Genomic DNA, 14,842 nt, shown 5'->3' on the forward strand with positions numbered 1-14,842 from the left:
CTGATGACGTAAGTATTGCTTGTCATAGCCAATGGTGTCAAACTCGGGTCGATTCGCGGGCAGCATTAAGGTCAACTCGAATTCATGTGGTCCGGACCATTTTTGAAATAATATTCAGACATTTTAAAAAATCTGATTAAAAGAAATAGATCAAAAGACCCAAATGTTCATTTTTTAAATTAGATTCAAAAAACAACAAATGTATATTTGAGCTTTTTTTCTGAGCAAAGGAAAACGTCTTTTAATAATTTGATTTTCATTTCAAAAGGAAACAAAATATTTTCTAAATAACATTCACTATTAAAGTGGGAAAAATATTTTTATATATTTATTTTTAGATTTTACTAAATCCCTTTTGAACAAAAAAACACAAAAAGAAAAAATGGATTAAAAATTGCTACAACCTATTGAACTGTACTGTTTGATCTTCGCACGGTCAGTGGGTGATGAAGAACAATGTGAGATGTTTTATGAAAACATCTCACATCAATTCAAAAGGAAACAAAATATTTTCTAAATAACATTCACTATCAAAGTGGGAAAAATATTTTTATATATTTATTTTTAGATTTTACTAAATCCCTTTTGAACAAAAAAACACAAAAAGAAAAAATGGATTAAAAATTGCTACAACCTATTGAACTGTACTGTTTGATCTTCGCACGGTCAGTGGGTGATGAAGAACAATGTGAGATGTTTTATGAATCACTCTGGCTAGGTCAGATCTCATCCTCTGATCTGTCATAGTACAGTGCAATGCATACAATCAGATACCATATCATAAAATCTGAGGTTACAAACCCAAAGTTACCAGAGAGCCCAAAAGTGTTCATCCTCAAGCTAGACACTGGAATTAATATCTACTCTTGTCCAGTAGATGTCGGCCGTGGCGTACACCACAGGATGTTGTTCAACAGGCAGGAACTGGGAGGTGGCGCTGGAGGCAGAGGTGGCAGAGCAGCAGTACGTGTTACCATGAGGAAATTCCAGTATCAGTCCTTCAGGGCTGCATTGATGAGATTGTATGTGGCAATGAGATCTCTGTCCAAGAAATTTACTTGACAGGTGCAAACACAAAAGAATGCAAAAAAAAGACTGGAAAAAAATGTAAAGGTACCCTTGAATCCAACAAGTGAGATGCTGCTTTTTCTCGTCAGAGTGCATCAGCTAAGGATTCAGGGGGACATCATTTTGGAAACTATCCACCAGAGGGAAGCAGAGCCCCCAGCTAAGGATTCAGGGTGACATCATTGTGGAAACTATCCACCAGAGGGAAGCAGAGCCACCAGCTAAGGATTCAGGGTGACATCATTGTGGAAACTATCCACCAGAGGGAAGCAGATACGACGACGTTTCTTCGAAACTTTTTTACATACATTAATATTCTGGGCACAGGTGAACTACAGCCAATTAGGTGCCGCCCACAAATGTGCACAGACAAATAATTTAAAATTGCCTTCATATTGTTGGAAGGGATTTTCCACAAAAAACAAGAGTAAGGTCCAGGGCCAGACATGCGGGGATTGTGCTTGTCTACCAATCACAGATCCAGCACCAAATGGGTCAAGCAATGCCAGGAATGGCTCATCAATCATTAAGGACCTATTTAACCCACCCAGACATTGATTACATTGCTGGATCATCTTAATCTGCTCACTGCTAAGTACCTCCTTGCACTACCTCTTTATTCTTCTTGCCTGATCTCCAACCTCTTGTCTTCGCCCTAGGACCACAACTATGACCAAGCACCTTGTACCTTCGCTTTGGATCCCTCTACAGACCTCACGGCTATCGACCCTCACGCAACATAATCCGACTTGCCTGTTGAAATGTACAGTCACTATGTACACTTTCACCATGCGGGTAAATAGGTAGTGTTAGGCGTAAAGTTTTAGCACCTGACTCCAATTCCTTAACTCTGTCTTATCCCGTCTAACAATGGAGCGTGTTCAGCATCGGAGGAGACAGACCAAGGTAGAGCGAGTTAACTCACAGATGATTTATTCCTGACAAATTGATCTATACATGGCTCTGGGTCTCCTTCCCAAGTAATAAGCCCGCTGAGCGTCTCTACACCCAGCGTAGGATGTGAAAGATAACGTCCAAACCCGTGTTTGCCCAGTCATAGTAATACAAAGATGAATATTCAATCGCTGATTACCAATAAGATGGGGATAGATCCACAACTGTTAGAAGGTTGTCTTCTTTGGGATTTTCCACTGTCCATTGTCCCCACAACTCTGTTGTCCTTGGAGATGCGCACCGTTCGTCTCCTTATCTCGGCTGGCCTTGGATATCTGCACCGCTTGCCTCCTTATCTTGGCTGGTCTTGGACATCTGCACCGCTTGCCTCCTAATCAGCCTGCACTGCATTGAAGCTGCCTGTAATTCAACCTCACAAGGATCTTGGACAGAGAGCCTTTGTTCTTTGTACAGTCATCATTATAGGGGAACCTGCTGTTTGCATGGTAATGAGTTAAAAACAAGTATTTAATTATACAGGAGTAAAATATAATAATGAAGAAGCTACAATAAAATGAATGAATAAAATATCTTATAGTCTTCATTAGATGGTATGGTTAAAATACGCCATAGTTTTCATTTGATTATACGGTTAAAATTTGTTCATAGTCTTCATTCGATTATAATGTTTAAAATATGTCATAGTCTTGAGTAGCTTTGCTCCCGAAATATTATTGGATCCTGAAAATGGTGATCTTCTGACCAAACTGTTGAATAAAATGTATTAGGACAACTCCTGATCAACACCGACCTCTGTAATAAACATGCTCTTTTAAAAAACGTGCTATCTGAAAGTGTTTGGACTGCTATTATTATAACAATTTCCAGCTAAGAAAGGCACGTAAGAATGTTGATATATTGGCATTTAGTAAATCACAAGAACAAAAAAGAGAGAGGTTAATATTTTTATTCCTTAACTATTAAAGACTTTCAAACATCTTTAAACTCTCACAAAAAATGTCTCGAACAAATTAGAATTGTACTTTACAGTGACTCCTTGAAATCCCAGATCCCTCAAAATTTAACAGATGCAATTGCAAAATACAAAAAAAAACATCTCAAAAGTACTGTCAGCATTCCTGCTCTAAATTTTTACTACCTATGTCCAAATATTAAATGCTGCCATGTTTCAGTTGTGTACAGGCTGCTTATGGCTACCAAATTCCAACATTTCCTGTCACCACACTGCCTACCACCTGGACTGTAATTACAAATCGCAGACAATCCTATCTCAGAACTTTACACATCGGTCAGTGACAACCATTTAAAAACATACATGCATTTTTCTCCTTAAACATGTACAGTAATACCCCCATAATCGCAGTTAATGGGGGCAAAAATGAAAATCTGCGAAGTAGCGACACCCCTCCATAAAAGCCCCAGAGATAGCAAATAGAAAACAGGTAGATGTTAAAGGTAAAGGTATTGTACAATGAAAACTGATAAATGTTAAAGGTAAACGTATAGTATTTAAAAACGGATAAATGTTAAGGGTGAACTTAGATTTTCTTTTTATTAAGGGGTAGAGAGACATTCATGTTACGAAATGTTATGTTGTAACAAAGTATGCAACTGAGCTCTTACAATAAATTCTTCTAAGATTAATTTTAAAATGGAGATGAAATGACCTGTGCAGTATGATAAGTTGAAGATGATGATGATGAATGACTGCGCAGGTTCACGAAGAGCTTTAGTGCCGCAGATGATCCAGGAGAATCTACAGGTGGCAGCATAGTGGCTGCAGAAGGTCGTTCTTCAGGTTTTGGGTGTATAAAGAACATCGTTATTGGGAGTTTTGAGCGTTGTTTTTTTTTTGAACAAAAATGCGTTTATGAACAGCCATCATGTAATCAATGCCATTGCTGAATTTAACGGCTCTGACCATGTTGCCATCTTTGTGACCTTCGTCACTAGCAGACTTCCTCCTCACCCGCAGATCTTGTCATTTCTTCTAGGACCTCGCTTGCCAGTGGGTTTGAGTGGCAATCAATGAAAGTGTTAACTTCATCTGCTGTCATATCGGAGACGCCTTCAGTCTCCACCAACTTTCGAAAGGAGTGAAACGGTCGTAGTTATGTGTAACTTTGTTTGGGCACAATTTCTTCCATCTGCAGATGAGTGCCTGTTCTTTCATGTTCTTTAGGGCATTCTGAATCTTAACAGGGCACATAGATATGTTGTAGTCCCACCAATACGTCTTGATGCTGAAGGTCTCGTCAGTCTCATCAATGGAGGAGATGAGACTCTCCATAGTTGACCTGGTGTAGAGGGCTTTGAAGACCCAAATGACCCCCAGATCCATGGGCTGTAAAAGTGAAGTAGTATTGGGGGAATGAACTCTACCTGTTCCTCTTCATAATGTAGATCAGTCGCATGACCACCTGTACAGTCCATGAAGAGAACCACATTAAAGGGCAGCCCCTTTTCAGCCAGGTAAAGCTTTTTGGGATGAAGGACATGAGGAAACAGTCAAGTGTGAGGGCCTGAATAATTCATGCCTTTCTATTGGTCATCCAGTACACTGGCAGCAAGCTTTTTTTAATGCTCGAGGATTCTGTGACTTGTAATTAAGGCTAGGCTTGATCATGAAATCTGCAGCATTCTCACACAGGAGGAGAGTCAATTGATCTTTGTGAGGCTTGAACCCTGGCTTCTTCAGTTATTCCTTGAACAGGAATGTTTGGGACGGCATCCTTTTCCAATAGAGGCCAGTTTAATCCATGTTGAAGATTTGCTCAAGTTCGGAAAAATCGCTGTCCAGCTTCATAAGGAAGCCACATCTGCCTGACAGCTTCTGCAGCAGACATTCTCTTTTAAATCTTCAAAGCCATTAAAAGCTTTCTGGACAGGCTATAGTCTATTGGCCATATCTTCTTTAATTGTACCTTGGCGGGAAGCCTCTTGAATGCTGAGCCGATGCCCATGTTCTGGGTTTATGATTACTCCAGTGCAAGCCTGAGCCTCCAGTAGTCTCTGGGCAGTAATTGCATCAAATAGGCCACAATTTATTGCTGCCGTAATGGATATTTTTTCTAAAGTCTCTGTGTCAAATATGGCGCCCACAGGATCTGTTTGAACACTTTCAACAGGAGAGGTCAGAGTGATAGATGCCCTACCTATTTGATTTAGGGTCTCAGATTAGTCTTGAGAACCAGAGCTGGTTGTAAAGTTCTGCTCTTTAATGATGGGAGGTATTTTTTAGACATCTTTGTAAGAGAAGAAACAGATTTTGATGTTACTATTGAGGATGAAGACACTGAATCTGGGAGGGAAGCGTGTGATGGGGGATCGTTGGCGCAGTCTTTTCTCTGATGACATCTACAAAATGTGTTAAAGTGATCATGCGCAAGCGATATTGATCAAGAAGTGATTCATCAATGACTTTGTTTTCAAGTAGTTCACTGAGGTCATACTCTCTACCAGTCTTCCTATCAATAATAACAAAATGTTTGGAACCATCTGAAGCTGTGGTTGTGATCTCTTCCCACTCACACTCCTGCTGGACCAGATCCATGTAGGTGGTATGGTCAATGTATCCTTTATCATATGCTTCACGTACAGTCATCTCTTTGTTAGTGTGTGGGTCCACAATTTTTACTCTCTTCCTCCTCAGCGTGTTTTTCTTAGTTGCTTCTTGCTTTTCTTTGTCCACAATTGGCAAAAGGATTAGGCCAGTCTTTCCATCAGTAATGCAGCGTTTCTTGAGATCCAAGTAGTTTAAGTTTTCATCAGTGTTAGGGTCACAGAAAAGCTTACTAGCAACATATTCATCCTCATCTAAGTGCCCTTTCCTGTAGGCTACATTTGCATCAGTCCGATGGCTGTGTTCAGGGTCAATAATACCACCACTGGCAATTTGGGCCTGAAGCAGACGAAGGCCATGTCCTTTCACAACTAGGCCACTTTTTATTGCCTGGAAAAGAGACATCATTTTTCCTGTACCTGGAAATGTGTAACCTGTCACAGCTCTTTCTGCTAATAGAAGGTTATCCAGAAATTCGGACCCAAATAGTCCAATGTTGTAAGCATCACTAACGGTGAGGTGAACATTGTTCAGTGGATCAACAATAAAACCTGAAGCAGCCTGTGCTTCAAGAAGTTCTAGTGCAGTCTCAGATCGCAAGAGTCCGCATTTCATAGCTTCGTAAAATGTCATCACCTTATCACTTGCTTCATCAAACAGTCCGGCTATGCACGTAGACCTACCCAAATAGGAGCGCAAACGGTACTCAATGTCCTGGCTTGTCAGTCTCCCTTGGTTCAACTCATCAATATCAGATGGCTCAAGTAGTTGTGCATTTACTAGATTTATGACAGAGACCTGGCTTCTGAGTCCTTGTACAGTTATTGTTTTGGGGGGTTCTGGGAGCAGTAAAAGACCCGTGCTTATGTCTGCTCTGCATCTTTGCTTCAGAGACAGATAGCTAACTGGCAGTTGGGTGTCTGGATCCAGATAGCACTGAGTATACTGACTGAGAGTCTCACATAGTTCTTCATCAATCAAATTTAGATCCATAGCAATGTCTCGAGGTAAGTAAACACTAAGAATGGGGTGCAAAATGCCTCCGGCAGATTCTTGAGCCTGAATTAAGCGAACAGCTGTGTCCTTGCTTATCAATCCCCTTTTCATGGCCTGGCCAACAGACAAGATCATCGAGGTGTTTGGGTCTCTGTACCCTGTGGCAGCAGCTTCTGCCGCAAACAGCTTTAATTTGTCTTCTTCAGTGACTACTCCTTGAGCACATGCTTCCTTAACGGTCATTTTCTGATTAGTCTCTATGTCAATTATGTGCCCCGTGGCTGCTTGAGCTTCAAGCAACAAGTTAGCACTTTCAGGGGACATGATTCCTAATTTCTTAGCCTGTGTAAAGGATACTTTTTTTAACGATCCAGCTGCAATCCCAGCAATTACACTGGTGCCTTTGAGGAAAAGCTGCTTTTCAACAGACAGCTCCTCCACAGTTTTCTCACCCTTGAGTAGCTGATTTAATGTTGGTTCATCCAAGATACCACAATCAAATAACTGTTGTGCTGTTACTGTGTTGCAGACACCATCAAAAACAAAATTTGAGGCAACACTTTTTTCAGAAATCGGCAAAAGTTGTAGACCAGTCTGAAACTCTGTCCTGCATTTTTGTTTCAAAGCTCCATAACTTATGTCAAGCTCAGGTTCAGGATTAAGATAGTATGTAGGATTCTGATTTAGAGAATTGTGAATGTCTTCATCTAATAAATTCCGCTTCATTGCTAGGTCTTTCGGGAGAAATACACTAAGATTTGGGTCAATTATACCTCCAACACACTCTTGGGCCTGTAAAAGTCGTAAACCAGTTTTCCACTCTACTAGTCCCGTTTTCATTGCCTCATAGACAGACAAAAACTTGTCTGTACTTGGATCTTTGTACCCGATAACAGCAGCCTCAGCGGTCAATAAGTTTTCTCTGTCCTTTATATCAACTACTCCTTTGGCACAAGCCTCCTCTACTGTCAGCTTCTGATTGAGAGTAGGGTCAATTATATACCCAGTGGCAGCTTGGGCTTCAAGTAGCAAATTTGCAGTCACTGGGGTCAAGAGTTGTTGTTTTTTAGCTTCTGAAAAAGAAAGATTCCCCTGATGGCCAACTTGAACCCCAGCAATTGGCCCAGTCCCTTTCAGATTTACAAACTTTTCAGCAGACACTTCAGTGACTGTCTTTTCTCCTTTCATTAACTGGTCCAGTGTGCGCTTATCAAGCACCCCTGACTCAAACAACTGCTTTGCTGTAACTGACTTGCGTACACCCTCAAAGATCAGTTTAGAAAGATCTTTTCTTTCAAGGATTGGAAGTATTATCAAACCAGTTTTAAAATCGGTTTTGCATTTTTTCTTTAAAGCCTCATAGCTGATATCACATTCCGTATCTGGATCAAGGTAACATTCCGTACTTTGATTGAGGACTTTACAAAGACCTTCATCCAAGAGTTTGCGATTTATTGCTGTGCCTTTGGGGAAAAAAACACTCTGAATTGGATCTAAAATACCACCTGAAGAAGCCTGAGCTTGCAAAAGACGTAACCCAGTTTTTCTGTCCACTAAGCCTTTATTAATGGCTTCAAAGATTGAAAGGGGTTTTGCCATGCTCGGATCCCGATAGCCTATAGCAGCAGACTCTGCTGCTAGCAGCCGATCTCGGTCCATTGTGTCAACAAATCCTCTGGCACATGCCTCCTCTACCGTAAACCTCTGATTGGTCCTGGGGTCAATGATGTGACCAGTTGCTGCCTGTGCATCAAGTAGTAAATCTGCACTATATGGGTTCATGAGTAACTGTTTTTTGGCTTCTGAAAAAGACATTAACCCTAAAGATCCAACTGCAACACCAGCAATTGGTCCAATCCCCTTTAGAAATGCTTGCAGTTCATTTGACAGTTGTGGAACAGTTTTTTGGCCCTTTATTAGTTGGATTAACGAATATCTGTCCAAGATCCCACAGTCATGCAACTGTTGTGCGGTGACTTGCTTACGAACACCATCGAAAATGAGTTTGGTTGGGTCTATCCGCTCAGTGACTGGCAACAGAAGCAGACCAGTGTGAGCCTCGGTCTTACATCTGTTTTTTAATTGTGCATAACTGATTTCCTCCTCAGTGTCAGGATCTAAATAACACCTTGGATTTAGGGTCAGCAAATGGAAGAGGTCTTCATCCAACATTTTTCGGTTAACAGCTGTGACTTTGGGAAGGAATACACTGAGATTTGGATCCAATATGCCCCCAACACACTCCTGGGCCTGCAGCAGGCGTAGTCCCGTCTTCTTGTCGATCAGCCCATTTTTCAAGGCTCCATGCACTGAAAGTGGTCCCACTTCACTGGGATCCTCATAGCCAATGGCTGCAGCTTGTGATGCTAAAAGTCTTTGTTCATCTCTTTGCTCTACCACTCCGGCAGTAACTGCCTCCTCAACTGATAGGTTTTGATTAGTTCTGGGATCAATGATGTGACCAGTGGCTGCTTGTGCATCAAGAAGCAGGTCAACAGCATCTGGGAATAGAATACCCTCTTTCTTTGCTTCAGTGAGGCTTATTTTCCAGGGAAATCCTGAAATACATTTGTCATCTTGTAGGCTTTTTTCAACTAACACTCCTGCTATTGAGCCTGTTCCTTTAAGACTAACTTTAATATTGGTAGAAACATCAGGAACTGTCTTTTGCCCTCGAATGAGCTCGTTGACAGTAAATTCATCCAAAATACCACACTCAAGCAATTGGGCTGCTGTAACTGGTTTGCGGACGCCATCAAAAAATATAGTGGAGGGGTTCAATGTTGAGGAGTGGTTAGCTGTCTTTAACTCACCTTGCATATTTTGTTTCACAGTAATCAATTCTATGAGTTCTTTCTGGACAACTGACAGCTTTCCTTTACATGCATTCTCAAGATCATTTAGCTTCCTTAGAAGCCTCTTTATCTCAATTTTCAAACTAGCGTTTTCCCTTTCCAGATGATCATTGTCTGCATCATATTTGTTTACAAAATCATTTTTACTCTCATATTGCTCCTTCCAGTAACTTAAATCTTTTTTCGTACGTTCATTCTCCCCCTGTACATTTTGTAGCTCTGACTCAAGAGACAGTTTGATGCATCTCAGTTCCTCCTTTAGACTTTCAAGTTGATCCCTGTTCGTCCCAGTTAAATGATGTTTCAGCAGAAGATCATCTCTCTCTTTGACAATGTGACGGTACTGTGATTGAAATGAGAGATTTGCGGTTGATTCCTGAGGGAAAAATAATCAACATAAGAAAAGATAAGGTCACACAAGACATTTAAAGAAACATGAATTCACACAAGGACACTAAAATCCTATGAGATAGATGCTAGATCATCCAATTTAAAATATAAAACATTAGTCACATATGAAGTAGAATTTCAATCACGCGACAAGTGTTGGTTCTGAGCAATTTATTGCCTTTAAGCAAAAGGACAAAACATAAAAAGTACATTTAGCATCTTGTTGAGCAGTGATGGAGTGAGAGAACAGTAAAGAAAGATCAACTATAATTGAGTATGCTTGAATTTGAAGTCATCACTTGACTGAAATGTACAAATAGTCTTCCCTTGATTATCGCAATTTCACTTATCGCAAATTCACTTTGTTAATTTTTTTCTGCTATTAATTATAATTTTTTTAAAGTCCAGAAAAATGTGAAAATCCACGCTGAAACTCACAAGCAGAAAAGTAGAGATAATAGGGGTGTTAGGTTCACCAATAGGTATTCCCAAATTCACCTTTCAACAGAAGAGGCATCTGACTCTTAACTGGATTTCTTGCAAGAGAGAATCGATCCTCACGCGCCTTTGGACCAGATCATTCTAATGAATCGAATCCTCCGCTGCCCATTTATTACATAAATTACAAGATTTAACAACAAGCAAGCATCTATTACACAAGGTTTGACAGCAAGCGTCATCCATTCAAAAAAAGTGAAGGTGAAGTCCAGCTCTACAGAGGAGTGACCTTCCCGTTGTTTATCATGTTTGCAAGCAAAGCGTTCTTCAGTGCAAGCACATACACATATAATGATTAATATTCCTAGAATAGAGCAAAGCATTCTTCATTGCAAGCACATACATATAATGATTAATATTCCAAGAATAAAGCAAAGCGTTCTTCATTGTCAGCAAATTTATAATAGTACCAATAATAACCCTCACAAGGAGTGACTCTACTTTGCGTTTTTTTTTATTACTGTGGCCATGCCGGGTCTACTTCAACTGCGATATTCGAGGGATTACTGTAAACAATAACTGATTTCAAAAGTTTTCAGTGCAATAATACGGACAGGATCACCCCTATGATTACTACTATACTACTAGTTTATTTTATTATTTTCATGTGTATTTATTAAATATTACATTTATTGGACGTACATTTATCATGTAATTATTTATTAACTTACTATTAACTATCTATTTATGTGTAAAATGCCTTTCCTATTTCTGCATCCTCTTGCTACTGCGACAAAGAAATTTCCCGAACACGGGATGAATAAAGTTATCCAATCCAATCCAATTTACAGGCATATGAAAAGACTACATTGTATTAATATTTAAATATAATCTGTGAATTATAAATGTAAATACTTCAAGTATTGTACTCACAGTGAAAATAGTTCCTCTCCATTTGATTTAAATAGGAAAAAAAACACATTATTGGAGCTTTAGTCCAAGTCCTCTTTGTCAAAATCGAAAGGCATCTTTCTTAAACAAATATTGCTGGTGTTGTTGTCTTGACACTGTAAAGACAATTGCCAAATTCCATGGCTATGAGCATGTTGTCGCCAATGTTGTGGCCCAATGCAATGTGTCGAAGTCTTTTTATCATGCGAGTTTCATGGCCGTATCTACGGCATAAATCCATCATAATGCTGGTTCATTATTATATTCCTTGGAGACAGAGGGGGGGTGTCTTTGTCCGAAACGAAAATTTCCACCTCGGAAGATGCAAGCTTTGGGGATGAACAACTGAACGTGCGCGCCGGTGCCCAAGCGAAAGCGGCATAGCTTCAGGGAGAAGAACGGTCGCTACAATGTGCAGCATGACAACCTGGACAGAGAGACCCGGGGCTACATCTCGGACCTCTTCACCTCACGACAATGTATTTTTATTTGTTCCCAGCATACAGATCGCCACAACATGCGTACATCTCCATTGGGAAAATTCGTTCACTTCTCGTGTCTCACTTTTAACCACACAGTGGACCTCATCACCATTAACAAGATTCCTACTGTTAGGGTTATTAGTCTTACAGTATTATATATTTGCTTGCAGTGAAGAATGCTTTGCTTCACTTAGGGTTATTAGTCTTACATTATTATATATTTGCTTTGCTTAGCTTGTTAACATTAAAAAAAAAGTCATTTTAATACACCTGCTTGCAACCGTGTAATCTCGCTCCTGAGTGAACGTGAAGGTCACTCCCTTCTCCAGCTGGACTTCTCAACTTCTGTTGTTCACACCACTCCCTTGGGAAGATCCGGTAGACCTTGAATTGTTTTGAGAAACAACGACAAACCTCGACTTCTAAAAGTGTGGTTAACACCGCTCCCTTGGGAAGATCCGGAGGTTTTTCAATTGTTTTGAGAACTGAGGTGCCTGTTGTAAAATCTTGTGTAAGAAACAGCAAGAGAGGCATCCAACGTGAGAATGATCTAGGAGTCAGGATCGATTCTCTCTTGCAAGACACCGGTTATGAGTCTGATGTCTTTTTTATTTGTACATGCATTTGGGAATGCCTATTGGTAAACCTATCACCTACCAGCTAATTTATGTACAAAAGAACAACATTTGTGTCGCAATGGTGGTTTACGCCTTTAACATATCAAGGAAAGTCAATATTTATAGTAATTTTCAAGGTGCGGTGCATGACACAAGAATAACTCACAACAAAACTGAAACTGGCAAGACATAATGCATCTAGGCACTGTATATATGATATTTGGTGCGCCCATTCTCCCTTCATTGTATATTTCTCTGTCGCTGAGAGATGAAGCGGTAGCCTGACTTCCACCATTTATCACGGCCAGTTTTCATCAGTTGGGTTAAATTTCAGCGCAGATTTAAATTTTTTTATGAACGTTTATTATATACCTCAGAAAAAAATCTGAGATGTAGTGAAGCCGCAAAAGTGGAACCCGTGAAATGATCACACAATTTAGTCTAGTTATCATTCTCTTAGATTATGTGCATCTGTGTGGAGTTTGTATGTTCTTCCCGGGCCTGCTTGGGTTTCCTTGGGGTACTCCGGTTTCCTCCCCCAGTTCAAAAACATGTTATGTTGATTTGACACCATAAATTGCCCCTAGGTATGGGTGTTAGAGTGCATGGTTGGTTGTCTGTCTCCTTGTGCCCTGCGATTGGCTGGCCACTGATTCAGTGTGTCTTCCGCCTCTGGCCAAAAGTCAGCTGGGATAGGCTCCAGCACGCCCCGCGACCCTAATGAGGATAGAGCGGTTCAGAAAATGGGATGACCGTTTACAAAGACAGGCATAGTAACTTCCTCATGACAGTGATCCTAATAATGTGCGGACGTTTCGCAAACGGACGTTTGCTCAATGAACAATCCATCGCCGGACATTTCGTTGAACCGACAATTTGTCGCCGGATTCGTTCGCTTTCAAAATTTTGTGGTCTAAGAATGTAAGAGGTTTAATATTAGAACAGGTGCTGACTGACCAGTAAAACAATAATTTAGGGAAGAAATAATTCGGTCTATTTCCTTTGTAATGCTGATTAATGAATGCTGTTTAATGTCGGCTTTTCTTCAATGAACGCAGTTTCCTCTTCAAACAACAATAAATGAACAAACCAATCGTGATAAACACATGGCCTACATGTTGTAGTAGCACCTCTAGTCAGTTTGTTGTGGTCTCCATTGAATAATCTTCCAGTATTGAATAGACAACATTCCATAGAAAAGCTTAGACAAGTCCGTGTGTGAGGTTAATTCATATTCTGCCATTGACGGCAGTAGGCGTCCAATCCATTTTCATTGGGTGATTGGCAGTTAAAGAGCCCGTTCATTCACTGTGCTTGTCAACATTACATTTCAACCAGAGGTTCCACTTTAATTGGATTGGTCGTCTGGCAACCGCATTTGGACTGCACTTGAGTATGAATTAGATTTATTGGATAAAGGTGTAAGATAACATTAAGATAAAATGATAATGCTGCTTGGTAATTGCTTGTTCATAATGTATCAGTTTTTGTAAGTATAGAAACATCGTTGTCATAAGAAACTTGCCCCGAGTTTGGTCGTTGTCATGGAGACTTGACACTCAATAACCGGACTTCGCCCAAAGTTTGGTCGTTGCAATGGAGACTTGCCACTGATTAATCAGACTTTGGCCAAAGTTTGGTCATTGTCATGGAGACTTGTCACTGATTAATCAGACTTTGCCCAGAATTTGGTCGTTTTCATAGAAACCATACTATGCTCTGTTTTCCTATATAAAGACCGACCCACTGTTCATTCAGAGAGAATTGCGAGGACGACAGACTGTGAGCGCTTCACAGCTGTTTGAGCATTCTCCTCCATCCTGCAGTCCGGCAATAAACCTATTTCCTATTAAATGGATTCCCACTCTTTCTCAACCAGTTCCTGAGGTTGTATTTTCAGATCTATCATAAAGGGAGTACACAAATTAATGAACGTATACATGTAAATATGTAAGATTATAGCCAGAGGTTAATTCCCTTTGTGAAATTAACTGCCCACCCCTGCTTTAATATTAAACCTTTTACATTCTTAGACCACAGAATTTTGAGAGCGAGCGAATCCGGCAACGAATTGTCCGTTTGACGAATTGTCCGTTTGACGAAATGTCCGGCGGCGAATCCTGTGACGAATAGTGGGTCGACCAAACATCCATTTGACGAACTTTCCGTCGACCAAACGTCCGTTCGACGAACTGTCCGTTGACCAAACGTCCGTTCGACGAACTGTCTGTCGACCAAATGTCCTTTTTACAAACTGTCAGTCCACCAAACGTCCGTCGACGAAATGTCGGGGTACTCTCAGAAATACCACGTGTGATGATTTTTCTTAAGATTTTCCCTTCAAAGTAACGCATTTGTACTCATTAAAACAATGAATATGGAGGTGAAAATTGGGAATCAGGCGGAGACTTATACGCAAGAATTTTTTAAAATTAAAAATGTTATGGCAAATATGATAAGTGTGCTTTTAAAATCCTTTTGAAATTCCTCAAACTTTTGCAAAATCAGATCATAGTTGATAAACATGGAGTGCAGGGTTTGGGACCCTATTGCTTGCAAGCTATATCC

The 14,842-nt window shown here is 40.3% G+C and overlaps 1 protein-coding gene across 1 annotated transcript in view; it reads right to left on the reverse strand.

Annotated features, from left to right (window-relative positions):
* Positions 1 to 2,940: 2,940 nt before the first annotated feature.
* The window catches only part of dspb (desmoplakin b), a 57,597-nt gene continuing 45,695 nt past the window's right edge, over positions 2,941 to 14,842 (reverse strand). The window contains exon 22 of the mRNA XM_077717363.1: positions 2,941 to 9,772. Coding sequence (XP_077573489.1) covers positions 5,261 to 9,772 — 4,512 coding nt within the window. The 3' untranslated portion in view covers positions 2,941 to 5,260. The remainder of the gene's footprint in view (positions 9,773 to 14,842) is intronic.

Source organism: Stigmatopora nigra, chromosome 5 (genome assembly GCF_051989575.1).
Source record: "Stigmatopora nigra isolate UIUO_SnigA chromosome 5, RoL_Snig_1.1, whole genome shotgun sequence".
Lineage (NCBI taxonomy): Eukaryota > Metazoa > Chordata > Actinopteri > Syngnathiformes > Syngnathidae > Stigmatopora > Stigmatopora nigra.